Genomic DNA, 20,281 nt, shown 5'->3' on the forward strand with positions numbered 1-20,281 from the left:
TGTTTCAGGAACACAGCAATTATTCAATATGTCCATTGATATGTTGACTACATCCAAATAATACCATTATTGTCCACTGTTTAGTTACTCTCTACAGCTGTAGTTACATCGTTTGGCAAAATCACCGAGGAATTGGAGGATGAGAAATCGCAGCCTAAATTTATGTTCAGCAAAATAAATAAAATTATTCTAGGGAAAGGAAAAACAAAAAAACAAAAATAACAACCCAACAATCGACCTCGTCTTTTTTTCTCTCTCTCTCTCAGTGCTCAACGCACATTTCTCTCCCAACTCCCACTCTCCCCCCACTCTCCCACGCTCCCACGCTCCCACGCCTCTCGACCCCTCCGCCCACCTCCTCCTCTCGATATTTATCCCCGCAGCCCTAGCAACCGATTTCTCCTAGCCGCACGCGTCTGTCCTCCCTCCTCCTTTAAAGCCAGCGTCTTGGTGCTACCCTTTTCCTCTCTCCCTCCCTCCCTCCCGCTCCCCTTCGCCTCCTTTCTAACCCTGTCATTCCCGCGCGGGGAAATATACTTACAGCATTCCATCTACTCGTTTAAATACCGTTCAACCCGGCGAAAAAGGAAAAAAAAAAAAAAAAGCCGAACTGGACACCTTGTTTGTCAGATACTATTTTGTTGTTCTCTTGATATTGTTTGTCCTTCACGATGGGTGAATCTAGGTACTGATCCAAACCTCCACGCCTGCTCCAAACAAACCCACAGTTGGGTATTCTGGAATGAGTTTTATGCTGATTATTTACCTCCTTTCCTCCGGATTGGGACAATATGCAGGCAGGAACTGTTGGCATGGTTGAATAACCTGCTGCAGCTGAACATTACCAAGGTTGAGCAATGCGGTACTGGGTATGCATATTCAAACATTCGATACTGTCTGAAATGACCTGGCTTTGTCAAGCACTCCACACCTTCTATCCTTTCCCGCTCTTCTGGATTCTGGCATGTCTCTCTCCCCGACTCCCGTGCCGTGCCGTCCCGTCCCGCCCCACCGCTAGCCTACGCGGAGGTTTATGAATATGGACCAATCTCGGATGCAGCGGTTGGGATGGGTTATGAGTGAGAGGCTGGGCTGGAGAGTGTTTACACAATGGAGCTATCAATCGCGGGATGTTACGACGCTCAGGAATACTGGTTTCGTGGATTTGGAATTACTATGAGAGAGATAGCTGACAAGATAACCTTTTTGATGGGGTTGTATGATCTAGGGCTGCATTATGCCAGGTCTTCGATTCTATATACAGTGAGCGTTTCTCAAGGATTGCAGAAAGCTACGGTATATCGTTGCTAACAAAATGGAAAAATATAGTGGACGTTCCCATGTCACGAGTCAAGTTCAACGTCAATACTGAATACGCCTATCTCCAGAACTTCAAGGTGTTGCAAAGTACGAACGTCCAATTGAGCATCCTTTCCAGCCTGATCATCAATTCTGAAAAACAAAAATATATGTGGACACTGTCCAGTTGGAAAAGATATATCTATCTATCTATATATATAAATATATATATATTTTCCTCACTCTAACATACCTGAAAATCAGACGTCTTCATACGACACCAAATAGACCGCCCCGTCCCCGTTGAAAACCTCATCAAGTGCCGAATGCAAGATAACCTTGAATTCCTCCAATGGACTAAGAAGCACTGGGACCAATACTACCCAGGCGGCGAATATGACGCACTCGCCAGACGAAAGGGCGCTGGTCACCCCGCCCCGGCCTCCTCCCGGGGCCCCGGTACAACATCCGCCACAGGCGCGCGAAAAGGCGGGACGACACCCGTCAACTCCACGGGAGGACGAGGACGACTTGGCGGATCTGGCGTTGGTGGGGGGGCCAACTCAGCCGCATTGACGGCGGAGATCAATGCGCAGAAGGAAGCGATCGCAGGCCTGGAGAAGGAGCGCGATTTCTACTTTGCGAAGTTGAGGGATATAGAGTTGTTTTTGCAACAGGCTGTTGAGGCGGATCCGGAACTGGATAAGGATGATGATTCACTCGTAAAGCATATTCAAGCTATCCTCTATTCGACTGAGGTATGTCCCGTTTGTAAATATCTGCTCTTTTTATGGTTTGGGGGATCATTTTTGGCTAACGATTATATTTTTCATGTTACAACAGGATGGCTTCGAAATCCCGCCAGAGGTTGAAGGTGTTGCAGCAGGTGAAGAGCTTGAGACTTTTTAAATAAATGGTAGAAGAAAGGTGATTTGCTAGAATTTTGCCTTTTGGTATTTTTCTTTTCTTTTATTTCTTGTTTCCCAATCAGTCAGCGAACAGTTTTGGTGTTAGCTGTTTTGTGCTCTCTTCCTTTTTCTTCAGTGACTGCCTCTCCCTCTCTTGCCCACCTTCACCTCTTAACTAACTATTGAGTTTTGATTCTTTTATCATTTCCAACAATCACCGTATTTTCGTTGGTTTTCTATTTTGTATTTTCCAACCCCTAAGGCTTCTATAAACCCAACGCGTTTAGCACTCTCATCATTTAACCCTGTCCCGTCATGCGCTGTCATGTCTATCGGGCTTCCCCGCCGCAATCATTTCCTCAGAATATCATACACACAAAGTGTGCTAAAACGAGGGAAAATATAGTTTCATGTTATTTGTTGTCTTACGTTTCTCTAATTGTAGACTATGTACCCCTACCTCCTTCATATAATATACATCCCCTCACCACCAGCTTTTCTCAGCTCCTCTCCAATATCCCCCATACCAAATACTTCACTACATTGACCAGAGCCTTTCAGTTTCCGCTCCACAAAAATCCAGACTATTCCAACTATTCCACCCCACCCTCACCGTGCTCGTATTCTCATTCCATCTGTCCTTAATGCATTTCCGGCTCCCGAACTTGGAAACTCTCACAATGCAGGGATCGTCGTCAAGTGAAGCCCACTCCAGCGAACGATCGTTAAACCAAGTTTCGGGACGAACTCTAGAGTTAAACAGCTCCCTTCGAGCAAACGGAATGTTGGTTAATGCGATATATGCGTTGTGTTCCTGTTTCTGATGTGCAGTTCGGTAACTACCTGGTACAGCACTCAAGGGGTGTTGAACTCTTCATCTCACTGCTTTCGTTGGCTTTTCTCTGCCCCCTTTCCCTTGTCTTTATTTACTTAGCCTCCTGGTTTATACTTTCCACCCCGATATGTACGGAAGCTCCCACCAAGCTCTCTATATATAATTTAGGTTTTGCGCAGTCGAGATGAAGTTGAAGGTCTACATGTTAAGTTTCAGAGGAATTTCAGGGGCAACCTTATCTCTATTCCACGAAGCCTCCCACGGCTCTATGCCTGACGCAACTCTAAATTGGCATCATCCTGGGGTGTAGACTCTTCATCCTCACAACTGCCCCAGTGGACTGAACAGAGCTGGCTGTGCCCCATGGGACGGGTTCAAGTGTCAGGTGGATGACGGCATTTTTTGACTGTCAGTTGTGTCGAGTCAAAATGGCAGGGTGGAATGATGGCATTTTCCAACGACTTTGTTCAGCACTTAACTGAAGACCTCTCCACTTCATCCCTTTTCTTTCCCTTTCTCTGTTCTGCTCTACCAGTATTATCTCACAATCATTCATCTCGTCTCTCTCATCACCATAATTCCATCGAATCAAAGTGTGGATCCCATCCTAGCTTAAGGAATAAGAAAGCAACAGAGAAACCTACCTACCTACGTGCCCAGCTACAGGGAAGGCGTTTTGACTTGATCCCCGACACTGGGAACTTCCTTTCCGCCTCTCTTCCCTTCGTCTCGTCGCTGTTAAAAAATAAAAATAAAAATCTATACACACACAGGTATATCAGAACCACACCCTTCTCCTTTTCATTTGCGATCTCACTGCCGCTTTCCCACCGTGAAGAGAGCTGTTTTCTGCCCTGCTGTTGTTCCGTACGCTCAAGTTGCACAAGTCACAAGTTGCAGGTTGGATCCCTTGCTTGATAGCGCCTCCCGTTTCCACTTCACTAATGTACATGTATATATGAATCAGTTCATGGACCGAGAGAGCAACAACCTCCGTCGCAGGATTGCGCAACGGAAGCTGTCAGACACCTTTACATCGGCTGGTTTAGAAGCCCCGAGTAAACCCGCGACACCGTGGAAGCAAAAAGGAGAAACGCGGCGGCCAACCATTTCCACTTCTTCTTTCAAGGGCGCTATACAGGCAGCGGCTGACCGTGGATCCCGGGAATACGCAAATTCATTCGGTCTCCATGTTCGCTTCGCAAACGATGACACTGGAGCAGCTGATGACGCCATCCACCTACAAGCCCTGATGCGCGCCATGGGTTTGGACCGGGCTCACGAATATGTTATTCCGCAGGTTGGGACGCAGAGCTGGGTTCCGGTGATGATGTTCAGGGACCTCCTTAGCGAAGCCAGGAGGTGTCCCGGTCGAAGCATCGTCGTTTTTCACTTTGCTGGCCACGCTTACCTGGATAACTGTAAACGACTGGCTTTTCGAGGTAAGGACGACCAGGAGAAGGGCAACAATAACGGCGGGAACAACTATCACAACTTCTTCCACGACGCGGACAGTGACATCGATTCCGATGATGATGATGATGATGATGATGAGAATTCTAACTCCTCGTTCCCGCTCGATCCCCTCCTGAATCAAGTCTATGCGGGCACAACGTTAAACGACGATGATTGTCAAGTCGACGTCGTTTTCATTCTTGATCTCTGCCATGATTCTAACGATTGTGGGATGATCACGGACAAGGCCAAGTATATGCTGCTCACATCAAAGGGCAGCGAAGTCACCAAGAGCGATAGAATCGGTGAAGTCCTTGCGGCAAGCGTATGCAAGTTGGCCCCAAGAGGCCTGACAGGAGACGGCGCGACGACAGATAACCCCCATAGCGACATTGATGGCATACGACAGCGAAATGGACAGAGCTTTACCTCTAAGCTGGCAGATTATGCGGAACGAAGTAGGAAGAGAGCTGGCTTTATCGAGCTGGCCGATCTATTCAGTGTTATGCGCGCTCAATATAAATCCTCCGTCACAGACAGGAAGCCCGTGCACGGTCTCATTCGAGGACCGCATTCTGTGCAATTTAACTTCCCTAATAGCCAGCGTTTGCCGTGGGAGTGTCCTGCTTCTTCTTCTTCACTCTCCTCCTCTTTTTCATACGCGGAATCATTACCATCCGTTTATGATTCTTCGTCCGATTCTTCTTCTGACGACGACGACGACGACGAAGAGGAGGAGGATGCCAATGTTGCGGATGACAATCTGTCCCGATCACCATATCCCCGATGGGTTTCCGGCGACTATCGCGCCATCTTCAGAGTCGATCTTAGACCCAACCACGTGTCCAGGGCTAATACCGACATGAAAGAGTTGGTGATGTGGATACGGGGACAAAATTGCGGGTCGATGAAGATCATCTCGACACAAGACTTTGAACCGGAACCCCCCGGTGGCTATAATCATACGAATATTTACTGTCATCGTTGTGGATTCAGCGGGTTGGTTATTGAAGCGCCTTATGCTGTCTATACGCAGCTCAGGGTACTTCCGGGTGTGAAGTTGCTGCTAGAAAATCGGTCCAGAGATGTGCTTGTCGGGTCTGTCGAGTAGGCTTGCGAGGTTTGGGCGAACTGGTTGATTGGGAGGTAGTTAATGGTGACTTTTCGTGACGGATTCAGGTGATGTATCCCTTTCATGGCTTTCTCTCTCTCTCTCTCTCTCTCTCTTTTTTCTTTTTTTCTTCTTCTCTTGAAGTTAAATTGCGTGAATTTAATTGGAAGATTTGAACCATCATGTTAACTGTTGAAGTTGTTGTGTATCAATAATGGGTGGGTTGGGAGGTTGCTTTACAGGGAAACTTATTTTTATGGCTTCACTTATCGCTAATATAACTAATCTACTCTAAGGTGTACGTTAATATACTACAGCACATCTAACGCTCTACATGTACCTACCTCATCATCCAATTAATTCACCTTAAACTCACCAAATCCAGTTCTTCACCATTCTTCGGGCTCGGTTACAGTCCTTCAAGGGCATTCTGGACCCGTTCACCTGGTATATCTTGAAGTGTTTCATGCGTTGGAATCCGCCTAATGACCTAGTCGAATCTTCTAACGGTCAAGCTCTATCGAGTTATCCGTAGCAGCTGCTAATGTTCTCCAGATGCCACAGGATAGTGGCAATGGCGCGGTGGAGCGCAAGGAACCAGGAGAAGGCGGATTTATTAACGGTCGGGCTGTCAGAAGGCAGAGCGTGAGAGGGGACCAGGAAGCTCTAGAAGAGTGGGTGCTGTGGTAGTTATCGAAGTGTGGATTTTGGTGCGTCTTCTACAGACGTCCGCGTGAATATACGTCAAGACCCTTTACATCACGTGACCATAATCTACCCATGGTTGTTGTCGTAGTTAGCAACCTTTGCAAATTCGATCACCTCACTAAAAGGCTTGGCTCACCTCGCCACGTGACCTGACCCCATCCTAGCCAGACCCAACCTCTCACAATACATTGTAAATCATTTACCAACTACAAAATTCTTACATCAGCAAAACTATTCTAACGTAATCGGACACCTGTTCGTACGGGACACCTGTTCATACACCTCCCCACCATCCAACATCTTTGCATTTGAATATCACCACAACTAGATAGCAAAACTGACTAATTACGTTAAGAATTATTTCTCATATGCTTGGAGCATGTATGAATAGTATGTTCTACAATGCCACATTCACTGCACTATGACATCACTCATTTATGTGACTGCTCATCAGACTGCTCTATCACTCCTCTTTTCACTTCATTGCACCTTTGTACATGGTCCATCCCTTCTTGAACAGTCAATCCCTCTTCCTGGCTTATGTATGTATGATGTCTCTCACATTTTCTCTTTTGTTTAGCATTTGCAGTCTTTAATGCCTTATTTTCTGCTGTTAGAATGGCAGCACTATGCATGATCATCTGACATCTCTTGATCAGCTGATCTAGAGCTCAATTGATTGGACTGAGTGGACTTTGTGTACAGTGCTTAAGATATTTCTTAACTTTCTCACTCTGAAGCTTCAGTTGTCATATATTATGAGGTGTGACTGTCATTCAGGAGGATTGAGAGCTATATGAGGTTCTGAGAGAGGTTGGCATATGCATCTGTGTATTAAGCTGGGAAAGAACCTGCTTTGAATCATATAGGACTAATCGTGCCTCCGCGCACCCACACCTGATGTGGGTGCGCCACAGCGTAACAATAAAAACAGCGTAATGATAAAAATATGGATAATTAGAACTTCAAAAATTAATATCTCATCATCATACTGCTAATCTATGATAATTAATTTATCTATATCATCTGTAGTAGCTGTATTATTTGTGAGACATTTATATATATCATTAACCTTTTGTTGAGTTGAATTTGTGGCATTTTTCTTCAAAGCTCTCTCAACATATTTGACTCTCTTATAATATTCTTTTTCTGCTTCCTCTTCTTTATATTGTGTGATCTTTCTATTTGCATTCCTGACAGTGAGTATATCTTTTACTTAAATCTGCTAATATGTATTTTTAGTGCTGTAGTGTTTAATTACAAGATAGTAACTTTTAATTTCACTCTCTCTTATAGCATTAAGTTTCATCTGAACAAGACTGTCTTGGAAAATATTGTTCAATCAATTGCTCAGATGAAGTGATTTGAAATTAAATATATTCTTCATATCTTATATTGTCTTCTTTGCCACTTGAATATGACATTATAGCTTCTCAATTGTCTTAGATAAGAATAGCTGTGATGAAGCAGTATCTGAACAGCTTAATTACAGTGAAAAGAAGTCTTCTTCATATATTTATAACTCAGAGTAGTCAGAGACCTTTGAATCTAGCTTAAGTAATATAAATTGTGAGTTGAATGAGATAATATCATAATTCACAAAGTTAGTCTGAATAGTAGAAGGTTGAAAAGTCTTTTTGTGAATATCAACTAAATTCTGTAGAAATTAATATTTTTCATACTGCTCATATCTGTATTATGCAGCTTGATTAACTGTCTTTGAATAATAATGCTTAAACTGCTGAAAAAGTACACTGTCTAAAGATTGCAGTATATGAGTAGAATGTGAAGAAAATTCATATAGAATAATCTTGTGAAGATCACAGTATTATAGAAATTCTTCAGTGAAATGAGATTTATAATTATTAAAAAGCAGCAATTGATGATTGTCTTACTGATATTTTTTAAAGATTTCATTAAAGTGCTAAATCCATACAAAGTCAATCTCATTATTGATATAATCAGTATTTGATGTTGTGATTGTATATCTATCTGATAAATTGCTTTATATATATCAATCTTCAAATTGAGTTTTAAATTTCATGATGATGAAGAGATTTAATACCTCATTATCTGCTAAAACACATTCAATTATAGTAATCAATTCTCAAGAATATGATGAAGTTATAACTGAATTAAAGTCATTAAAAGCAGTAATAACTCATTCTCTACATCTTTGACCCTCTTGAAAGCCAATCTCACTGAAGTTGTAAATATCACAGGTTTGAAATATGTACTTTTGAAGTAAGATTTTCAGATAGTCAAACTATACTTTGATGTAGCTAATATTCTCAATAGCAATTCTTTTCAGATTCATTATCTTCTGCTTAACTCTTTTATACTTATTCAAGCTTTATATATATCAATAGATTCACATCTTGCTAATCACAGATGAGGAGGTTAAAAAATCAGTATAATAATATTTGAGAATGAGATTCATATTATTTTGAATCTGCTCTGCAGTCAGCAGATAATTATTTCTGTTCATATGAGCTATTCACTTTTTTAACATGTTCTTTTAACTCTTGTTAAGCTTCTTGTTCAGTGCAGTCTTTGCATTATGTATTTTTCTTTCATTGATTTTTGCTCAAAGATATTAATAAGAAATGTTGAATTTGCATATCAGAGATAGAATTTTTTGTTTTTGATTATTATTATTAACTTTAATGACATTCTGAATATATTTTTTCAAGATTATCTATCTTATTAATTATAGTGATAGTGATATATTAATATTTTGAAGATTGATTAATAAAGAAGTTGATATTTTTATCATTATGCTGTTTTTATCATTACACTGTGATACACCCACATCAGGTATGGGTACGCGGGGCACAATTAGTCCTTAGCTCAAAATTCACTTTGAATATTCTTTTCACTTAAAGCTGTCATATAAATTAAAGAATAAATGATTAAAAACTTATTCTTATCAATGTGATTGATGTCAAGTCTCATTCTTTTCTTAACTTCTTTCTGTACACTTATTTTAATAAGATAAAACAAGCAATATTCAAAGACTGCAAGAGATAAGAAGAATGAGCTAATATATAAAAAAAAATAATTAAGTTTTAAATATAAAATCAATCAAACTCAAAATTATTATGACTACTATATTCATTCAAGATCAAGAGTCAATATTGATCAATCATATAAAATTGTATATATTTATTGAATATCTTTTTAAGTCAAATCAATCTCAATTTGTTAGTTGTTCATTTATTTTTACTGATTTTAATTCATCAATTATATAGTAGTTCATTCTCATATCAGAAGACTTGATATAGCTTCTTCTTAAAAATGATTATTGATGATAATGCTCACTCAGTTGCATTAACTATTTCAATAATGATGACTCATTCAGTATTTTCAGACTATACAAGTTTTAAATGAAGAATTTTCTCTGATTCATTAATCATCTTAACTGTTTTAATAATTCTCATCTAAAACTCAGTCTCATCAAAGTTGTATATATCCTCTTATATAATTTTATACTTCTGAATAATATTTTATATAAGCTTAAATTATTTTCAAAGAATTTTAAAATCTTTACATAGGGCTTATTGATGATTATATAAGCTTAAATTATTTTTAAATAATCTTAGAATTTTTACATAGAGCTTATTGATGATCATAAGATCAAAAGAATTAAGTTTTTATGTCAGAGTAATAATTAATAAATTGATTAATATATTTTGTATTAATAATTAGTAAAGTGGTAGAGTTGTCTTAGTTTACAAGAAGAAGATTGATTATTTCTTGTATGATGCTTATCTGAGAGAGCTGATCTCATTTATTTATAAATATTATTCATTAAAGAAGAATTGATTTCTCTGTAAAACTAAGTTTTTAAATTTTAAGCTGAGAATATTTTGATATTGTATAGCTGTGTAGTTGTTCAACTAAGCTGATATGAGAGATCTGATATACACTTGCAGCAGCTCAAATACTTGAAATTTAACATATCTTCAATGTCTGAATCACTAATTAAATTCTTTTTTCTCAATAGAAAGCTTGATTGTCTTTTGTTGTTGACATTTTGACAGTCAAATTAATAGATGTGTCATGTGATAAAGAAGTATATGAACAGATGTCCTGTACAAACAGATGTTTAATTACGTTAAAAAAATCATTTAAACTCATTTCTAGATATTTTCACTGTAAAATAAAATAAAAAAAATGTGAATAGTATTCAAAAGAACTGGAAAAAATGATAAAGAGAAATTAAAGTTGATAAATTTACATCAGTATTGATACACAGCTTATCTTAAAGAAGTAACTCTCACATCTGTTATTTTTAAACTATAAGTACTTAGAAATTATTTGACAACTACTTAGTAAATAATTGATAAATATTTCAAATAACTCAATAATACTCTTATTATATACTTTGATAAATTATATTAATTATTAAATTAAAAATTATTTATATATTTATATAATTAACTAAAAATGAATTAAGAAATAATTAATAAGTAGTTAATAAATAGTTAATAAATAACTAGTATAAGTATTATAAAATAAATAATTTTAAATATATATTAAAAAAATTAATATTTTTTACAACTTCTTATATTATAAAAAAGCTATTTATTTAAAATTATAAATTCTTATATTAATTTATAAACTAATATTAATAAATGATTAATAAGTAGTTAATAAATAATAATACATAACTAGCATAAATACTCAGCAAATAATATTAAATAGTAGTTATATATTTCAATTATAGTGAAAATGATAATGACTTAAGTTTGAATATTAAAAAAATAATATTGAGTAGTTATTATTTATTTGTTAACTATTTAATAAAAAATTAAATATTAGTTATTATGCATCTATAAAGTACTTGTAGTATTTACAACTTTTGAAATTTTATTAATTTTATCATCAATTTTAATAATATATTCTTTATCATTATTATTATTCAAAAAATTATTCAAATCGTCATCAAATATATAATAGTTGAGAGTTGCAGATATGTTGTGAAGTATTTGAAAAATATTTAAATACTTTAGAAATGATTAAAGTCTTTGGTTATAAAGAGAGATTATTATGATAATGTTTTTACTATCTGGCCTTTCTTATACATGCACAGTCCTTAACTTAGTATATAGTCATATTGAAAGGTCAGTTAAATCTTTTAGTGAGGTTGATTGATCTATATACTTCAAATCAATAATTAAAATTACCTATTCTCTCAGGTTATAAGACTTATTTTGCGTCTAAACCCGATTAATTCAGGATTTATTTTATTAAAATTACTGATTACTTGCTTTATTTCATCTCTATATTATTTTATTTGAAATAAAAAACTTACATTTTCTATTTGATGAAGTCTTTGACGTGTTTTTAAATCAGTTAAGGATATATAAAGAAAATATAATAATATTATAAAATATTCTAACTTATGACTCTGAGAAGACATATATTTTAATAAGATTATTTTTCAGAATAAAGAAGTTCTTTTAAAAATATTATTATATTTATATTTTTAATATTTTGATAATTTAATTTAATAATAAAAATGACTAATTTAGTGAAATTACTCTCTATTATATATTTACAACTTTGAATATAAATAAATTCAATTAAATCAGTTATCAAATTAATTTTTTACTTTTTATGAGTTTTTTTTTTTTTAAATTTTTTAAAAACTTAATTATTCAATATATTTCTAAGATTTTAAATTTTAATCTTTAGTGTTATGATTATGAAATCTTGTTAAAAACATCTTCTTGACATATTACTATTTTTTATATCATAAAAATTATTTCTCTACAGTATAGAAATATATTAAAATTTACTATCAATCTTAAAATTTTAAACTATATCATAAAATTGTAAAAAATTTGACAATAATATTATTATAGCTATTTACAGCTCAAACTATCTTAAGTTCTTCTAACTAAAGTTTTAGTTTTAAAGCTTTATAATTTTTTCTATTATTCATTAATTTAAACTTCATTTTGCTAAGAGAATGATAACTATAATTATTATTATTAAACTTTAACTTAATCAAAATATTAAGAGATAAACATAATTAAAGATTATTTAATAATTACTGAAATTATAAAGAGATTAAAATTTAAAATCTTAAAAGTATATTGAATAGTTAAGTTTTTAAAGAATTTAAAAAATAACTCATAAAAAATAAATAATTAATTTGATAACTGATTTAATTGAATTTATTCATATTTAAAATTGTAAATATATAATAGAGAGTAATTTCACTAAATTAATCATTTTTATTACTAAATTAAATTATCAAGATATTAAAAATATAGATATAAAACATTTTTAAAAGAATTTTTAAATTTAAAAATATTAAAAATAATCAACTGTCTGTCTTATAACATCATCTGCAATCACTGCTTCTCTTCTCAATACTCTACTCACTATCACTGAAAATATTGACACTTTTATGAATAGAAAAAGATATTATAATAGACTGTGTCTCAACTTTTTCTGTTTCTCAGATTGTATTTTTATATATTTCTTTTTCTCTCTGCTGTCTTCACATAATTTTTTTCATCTCTACAGCTTTTGTTTAATTTACTCTTGTATAGACTCTCTTTATAACTCAGATTTTATCTTCATATGATATTTTTTTCCTTTTTCAATGATTCTTTTTTGTTCATTCATATGTATTAGTTATCAACTGTTTTTAGTAATTAGTTATACTTATCATAATTACTGACTATGTATAAGAACTAAATAATGATAATGATAATAAATTATCTAGAAATAAGATTTTAATATTTTAAGCTTTATCATTATATAATATCTATTATTAAGATAATAGTAATATATTTATTATTTATTTTATTTTTCAATAATTATATAGTTAATTTATTAACTAATTAAGATAATTAATTATTTAGATAATACTTAATATAAAAAGCTTAAAATCTATAGATTTAAATTTTGCAAAAATCCGAAAAAATTAATGTTAAAAATTAAGCATAAAATTTATATCAAATAATATTTAATTAGTATTTTTAAAATAATGGCCCCTGATATTTAAATGTTTTGTTATCAGATTTAAACTCACAGCTCTTAATTACTGACCTCAAATGTCATCTAGTGACTGTTCCAACCATTCAGCCACAGGAGAAATCAGCATCTGATTGTTGTCATCAATTTTTATTCTGGATATGAAAGATTTGAGCTGAGCTAGCAAGGTGTGGTGGTAGAACTTGGTCACAACGTGGGGATCATGCATAGTTTAGATTTCGGCTAGCTAGTTCAAAACTCAACATGAACATTATCCTTCATGAATTTTGAGATCCTTGCTCAAACTATCCAAATCCTAACCAATCCTATCCCAATCTTACCCCAATCCTAATCTAAACCTAATCCTTATCTACCCCGTGTTGAGGGTGGTAAGGTTAAAAAGTGAGGCCCAACTTATAAACCACGTTCAACCTTTTTGAAACCCAGATCAACTCTAATAACCCCATAAACCAGATTTCAGGATCAAATACCCGGATTGCCTTAATCAGAAAATTCGGGGGGGGAGGAGAGGGGAAGGAATAATCTGAATCCTGCACATTCCAGGAACAACGGTGCAACTACAGTGGTTTTGAATGTTACCCAGGATGAACCAGAGTGTAGTTCCTGAACCAAATTTTCTTCCTCAACCCAAACATCCGCAGCCCTCCTGTCAAAAACACTCTTAGGCTTCTAGAGAGTTAGCTTTTCGCGAGATTTTCAAGTGGAGGCAACTGGGACAGAAAAATGGGTTAGAAAACCATTCCACATTCATTAATTGTGGTCAGCAGCTTTTGCAAATAAAGTTCCTGAACATGTTGACAGGCTCTCCATTGTCCCGGTGGTCCCTCAGCTCCCCCTATCATTGAGGGGAATAAAGGGTTAAATCCAATCTTCAATACCTAAAGATTAAAAGAAGAGAGCCATGTAGTGCTCCCTTGACAGCCGAAGAGTTGGTGAAGGAGGTTTATCCGCCACCAGCTTTTCTTTCAATTGGGAACCCCGTGCAAAGTCTATCTTGAAACCTCCACTTTCCCACAAATTGGAAGCAATATGAACTCAAAAAAAGGGGGCATAGGAACTCATCTTAACGTGGTTTGATGTGCGCATATCGTGTGGAGGTTAACATACTATGGGATCCTCATATGAGGTTTCATGGCGGCAAACATTCACGAGTATCAGTTGAGACTATATATTTGCCCTTCTATTCCCCATCTTAGAATTTATTTTTTTCAATGGATGCCATTCAAGTCAATCAGTTGAAGACATCATCTTGGTTTTCAATTTTTGATTTTCAGTGGATACAAGGAAAGCCCAACTGTGATACCTCTGGAGAAACATGCATTTTTACACGCTCTTTGTGCTGTTCCAGCTACTCTTAGCTGCAAGTGGAATATCTGCAGCTGCTATTGTACCGCGTAAAATACCAGCATCTTCGCTTTCACCAACACTAGCCAGGCAGGAACAGAACCATACATTGTATAGGCTTTGTTTCGACAATACATTTTACGCATTCGCAGAGCAGGCACCAAGTGGGATCTGGATTGTGGGAGTAACTTATAAAGACACAGCTACACTGGTTTATTTTACTGGTGTAGGTGAAATAAAATTTCTCACTCAACCTGAGAGATATATGAATTTTGACAATGACACTATGACTACTGGTATGTGGACTAGAACAATCTGCTCCTTTCTCCCTCATCATCAGTCTCTGCCAGTGGAAATAAGATAATGTTCCATTTCACAGTTCCTGGGTTTTGCCAATAGGTAGTTTATATGAATGTGTTTTTCTGACAAAGACTTCAATGTATGTTCTAGGCATCCGATTTGTTACACTTACAACGACTCCTGGCATAACGGGCCTATTTCGCGATAATCAAACTGGTGAAGTGCACTGGTTGGGTGCATCTCAAAAACAGACAGGATGGATTCGTAAGTGGCCATCACTATTTTAAAGTTTTCCCCCCTCTTCAGCAGAACATACTGACAGCTCCTAAAGTTTGTTACATGTGGGATGAAGAATGGCATCTGTTCTTCGATGATTCTAAATGGCTTTCACCTCCTTCAGATTGTTTCTCAACCATCATGACAGCAGAACCAGTGATTGGGATTCAAGGTTTAGCCAAGCCATAGCTTCCGCTTATTCGCACTGACAAGCCTTGGCGCCAAGAGGATCGTGTTTGATATGTTGTCTAACAATCTGCGAATACGGATTAGTTTTAGTTAGTTAGCCTTCCTTTAATATTTATTAAGATGGAAAACCTTGAGCTACTGGCCATTCTTCTCCAGTTAAACTTAACTACTTTAATAAGTCTGTCATTTATCATACATAGACTTACTTCTAATACAGCTGCTACAGTCTGTCACGGCTTCGATCCAGGCGCAGGTGGAACAGGTGTTCGATTGCCAACCAGGTAAGCTATCTTGACGAAATACTAAGACGGTTCCTAAAAGATCCTTTCCTTAGCGCGGTTGCTAGTCGGTTCCCATGTTTACGGGGTATTTGTTTACGGGGTAATTGTGGGGTTGGTTGCTATGCCGTTGCTAGGCAGTTGCAATTACCCTTTTCGGCCCAGTGGCCTTAACGCTGTCGAGAAAGTCAACCTTCAAAGCAAGCAACAGCTTTATTAAAAGTTTTTATAATATTTTCAACATCAGCAAATTTTCTTTTAGAATCAAACTAAATTTTCTCCTCTAATTGTCTGAAAAGTTTCTGAATTATAGCTGTTGAAAATATTTATTAAATATTTAAATCTTTAATAATTTTAATAATTTTATATAAGAAGTTTTTTGATTAAAGTTCAATATTTTATTAAATTTTAACTATTTTAAAATTATATATATATATGTTAATAATTTTAAAAAATAGTAAGTAAAAAAATCTTTTATTTTATAATTAATAAAATTTATATATAAAAAATTAAAATAATTAAATTTAAATTAATAAAAATTTAATATATTAATAAAATTTAAAATATTAAATTAATTATTTTTTATTTATTTTATATTTTAATTTAATCTAAATTTATAAATATATATTTAAATAAATATAAATAAAATCAATAATTATAATATATAAAAAAAAATTAATAAAAAAACTATATATATTTTATTATTAAATGAAATAAATAGTTTTTTTTAATAGTTTGAATATGTAGAGAGTAATCTTTCATTATAAGAAGTAGCATAAATTGATTTGATCAGTATTTTGAAAGTATATAAATTGAAATATAAAGAGAGAATTACTAGAGTTTTAATACTGATTTTTAAGAAATTTTTAAAAATAAATTTTTTTTAAAAAATAAATTATAGAATTATATATATGATATAAATAATATATAAAAATATATATATTATTTATATAATAAATTTTAAAAATTTAATATTTATATAATATATATTTTAACTATAAATATAGATTTTTTAAGTAATTTTTTTAAATTAATTAATTATTAATTTATTCAATATTTATTTATCTTTAATATTAATATAAGTTTAATTTAATATTTTTTTAATTTTAAATTAAATAAATTAAAAATATTTATTTTAAAAAATTATTAAAAATTTAATAAATTAATAAATAATATTAATAGATTTTATAATTAAAATTTAAATTTAAATTTTTAAAATTTTATATAAATTAATTTTTTTCTAATTTAATTAGTATTTTAGTATTTAAATAAATTTTTTGAATTATTTTCTATTTATTTATACTTTATATATTTTTATTTAAATATTATATTAACTTTATATTTTATTGAAAAATTATAAAATTATTAAATTATTTTTAATTAAAATTTTTTAAATTTTTATTATCTCTTTTTTTATTAATATAAAAAGAAATATTAAAATTACATTTTAAAAATATAATAATTTAATTTTTTTTAATGATAGTACTTTTATTAATCTTTAAAATTTAATAGATTATTTCTTATAAATATAATTAAAAAATAAATTTTAATATTTTTATCTAAAATTTATATAATTAAATATTTTTTTATTCAAAATTTTATTTTTATATCTATTAATAAATTATATTGTAGTTGATTTTACTAGTTAATTAATTATATAAAATAATTTATAAAACTTTATAAGTTTCAACTGTAGTTTTAATTAAAAAAAAAAAATTATATTTAATTCTTCAATAACTTGTTAAATAGGTATTTCACATTAAAAGTTTATTTTAAGAAAATAATAAAGATAAAACATGTTAAATTAAAAAATGAAGAATTTACACAAATAGCAATTAAGAGAGAATGATGATTATCTCAGATTTGATTTTATGAGATTGACCTTTCACACAATTAGTTTAATACTATATAGAATTTAAACAACAGTTTATCCAATATATACTTGAGTAACTAGCTTGAAATTGTTAGGAGAAGATTTTTACAGATTGTGCAACTGATGCATCAATGCTTGAACAATACATGACATTTAAATGATGATGTGAGTCTTGTATAAGAATGAGTTAATAGCTTATTTGACAGAGACCTCATATATAAATCATGACAATCTTTCATTTAAACTATATGCTCTTAATAGCAGTGAATTTTTCATTATACTCAGATTTTTATTCTTAACTAACTCTAAATCTAATCCTAGCATAACATTAACCTTGGGGTTGTTTTTTGATAGATGTGTACTGTTTTATTTTAAATGAGATGGACAAGTTGATTAAGATTTTTTTAAAAGTGGGTACATTCAACTGTAACTGCTTCAAGCTGAATTTTAAAACTCATGTTCAATCAATATTCGACTCTAATGCGGGTTTTTGAATGAGACGTTTTTGTGACGAATATGCAGAGTATAAATTTTATAGACCATTTATTTTAGATGAGATGACAGAGTTTGATCAAGATTCTAAAAACGTGGGGCCCCAATTACCTAATAAACTAATATATTCAAACTGTAACTTTTTCCAAGTGAACCTTAAAAACCATGCTCACAAGTTCCACTATGCAGTATCGAATAACTACTCAAGATGAATATCTGAACAAAATCTCAGCCAAAAGCAAAACAATTATTTCAATGTATTTTCGATAAGACATTTTTAAAAATCCCATACCTATATTCCAAACGCCATTCCCAAAGCAAAGCAATATCTAGCAAAAATCAATTTATATCCCGATCTACATTCATAGAGACATAAAAATGAGTATTTAAAACGCCAACCTACGGGTGGATCTCTTCACTCTCTAAAACCTCTAAAACAAACCTCAAAAACTCCTCCGCATTATCTGTCATCGGCAAATGACCTGACCTCTGAAAAACCGCCCAATCCGCCTTTCCTCCTCCACCTCCCTCTCCCTTCGCCTCCATCTCAAGGGCCCTCTCCACCACCACCACCCCTCCTCCCGTCCTCTTCATATCCACATCAACCCCATCCATCCCCCCAACAACAAACATTACCCTCCCCACCGCCCTCCCCTCCGTTCCCGCTTCCCCTGCCACCCTCGCCAACAGCGGCCGCGAATCAAACGACCTATCCCTCAACGCCTGATAACACGCTATAAACCCTTCCCGCGTCGTCGTGCGCATCAGTGCGCGCATCCACTGCATCTCTGCACCGTTCTCCCGGTGCGGGCCAGCAGGCGGCGAGCCATTGCTCCAACGTCTGCTCGGTCACGATGCTGATGTCGTTGGAGTTTTTGCGTGCGAGTTCGAGGCGGACGGCGAAGGGGTCGTCGAGGCCTGGGAGGACGGGGGCCCAGAGCGGCATTGAGATGAGGATTAGTTGAGCTTTTGGGGGGGATGGGTGGGTTGCTAAGAGAGAGAGGAGGGTTGCGGCGCCGAGGGAGACGCCGAGGACGAAGTCGATTTTTGGTATGTGCAGGGCCGTGAGGAGGTGGTGGAGGTCGTTTGCTAGGGATTGGAGGGTTGTTGAGTCTGATCCTTCGAGGGTTGGGCCGGGTTGGGAGGAGCCATGGCCTGTTGTGTCGAAGCGGAGGGTGCGGTAGCCATGCGGGTGGAAAGTGGGGAGGAGTGAGGGGGTTGGAGAGGAGTAGGAGCGGTGTATTGGGGTTTGTGGGCCCGGAGAGGTGGTAGGCTAGGTTCCGACCGGATGGGAGTGGTTGGAGGGATATCTGGGTCTCCGGGTTCCAGTCCGAGTCCGCCGCGGTACGTGAGTGGTGGGTGTTTGTGTATGGATTAGGTATGCCATTGTTGGTTTGGAAGCATCTCTAACGGGAAGCTTGTATGTCTGATTGCATCGTTGCCTTCTTGATTGTCAGATGGGTTTGCCAAATTGAAGTCTATACCTCCCTACACTTCAATTGGGCGATATTGACATCACGAACATGGAATTTTAGTGAAGAACGGTTTCCGTCGCTGAAGTTTGTTGCCGGTTTTGCTTGAACATTGTGGCTTTCGTAGTTATTGTTCGTAGTGGTGACATCATGTTCGGCTATTTCCATAGCTGCTCGGCCCGAACAACGAAATAACAACATGTAGAATATTGTTGAGGAATATTTTTCCTTTGAACCTCCTAGGCATAGTTACCTTGTATCATCAGGCTCCAGATGCTGATAGTGCTCAGTGAAATCTATATATGTAAACACAAGCACCAACTTGATTTGACGCAAAGCGCTCGACTTCTGGTTTGGGGAAGGAAACCAAGTGTAGGCAGAAGGTTGGAATTGAAGGAGATTGGATTCCCTCTCTCCAAACCAACGTGACTGCACTAAATAAACACGCTGCACTCAGCAGAAATTCAAATATCTTCTCACCCTCAGATTAGAAATTAATTAAATTAAAAGCCATTAATACAGGTTTTCTCAAGATATAATAAAATAGACGTGTGGATGGCCTGATTTGGCGACCATGGTGAGAGATTCAGCACGGAGGCGGATCAATTTGTGATGGCGTAGAATGAGCTCCGTAGCCTTCTCAACAGCATAATGCCGAGGCGAACGGTAATTGCAACTGCCGAGGCGATTGGTAATCACAACTGCCTAGGCATTGGCATAGCAACCA

At 35.0% G+C, this 20,281-nt stretch overlaps 4 protein-coding genes across 4 annotated transcripts; 3 read left to right on the top strand and 1 right to left on the bottom strand.

Annotated features, from left to right (window-relative positions):
• Positions 1–857: 857 nt before the first annotated feature.
• Positions 858–2,208, top strand: PAAG_07192 (microtubule-associated protein RP/EB family member 3; the record flags this gene model as incomplete). The annotated part of the gene is made up of 6 exons (XM_015846158.1): positions 858–869; positions 922–1,079; positions 1,229–1,263; positions 1,330–1,407; positions 1,564–2,057; positions 2,143–2,208. The coding sequence occupies 6 exons, from the start codon at positions 858–860 to the stop codon at positions 2,206–2,208; spliced, it is 843 nt and encodes a 280-aa protein (XP_015700593.1).
• Positions 2,209–4,012: 1,804 nt separating this feature from the next.
• PAAG_07193 (hypothetical protein) lies at positions 4,013–5,608 on the top strand (the record flags this gene model as incomplete). The annotated part of the gene is made up of 1 exon (XM_002790911.1): positions 4,013–5,608. The coding sequence occupies one exon, from the start codon at positions 4,013–4,015 to the stop codon at positions 5,606–5,608; it is 1,596 nt and encodes a 531-aa protein (XP_002790957.1).
• A 9,037-nt stretch (positions 5,609–14,645) lies between these two features.
• Positions 14,646–15,439, top strand: PAAG_07194 (hypothetical protein; the record flags this gene model as incomplete). The annotated part of the gene is made up of 3 exons (XM_015846159.1): positions 14,646–14,970; positions 15,125–15,238; positions 15,306–15,439. 3 exons carry the CDS (start codon positions 14,646–14,648, stop codon positions 15,437–15,439), a joined length of 573 nt encoding a protein of 190 aa, XP_015700594.1.
• Positions 15,440–18,481: 3,042 nt separating this feature from the next.
• On the bottom strand, positions 18,482–19,722 carry PAAG_07195 (hypothetical protein; the record flags this gene model as incomplete). The annotated part of the gene is made up of 3 exons (XM_015846160.1): positions 18,482–18,805; positions 18,864–19,355; positions 19,567–19,722. 3 exons carry the CDS (start codon positions 19,720–19,722, stop codon positions 18,482–18,484), a joined length of 972 nt encoding a protein of 323 aa, XP_015700595.1.
• Positions 19,723–20,281: the final 559 nt, after the last annotated feature.

The sequence above is a fragment of the Paracoccidioides lutzii genome (assembly GCF_000150705.2).
Source record: "Paracoccidioides lutzii Pb01 unplaced genomic scaffold supercont2.22, whole genome shotgun sequence".
In the NCBI taxonomy this organism is placed as follows: Eukaryota; Fungi; Ascomycota; class Eurotiomycetes; order Onygenales; family Ajellomycetaceae; genus Paracoccidioides; species Paracoccidioides lutzii.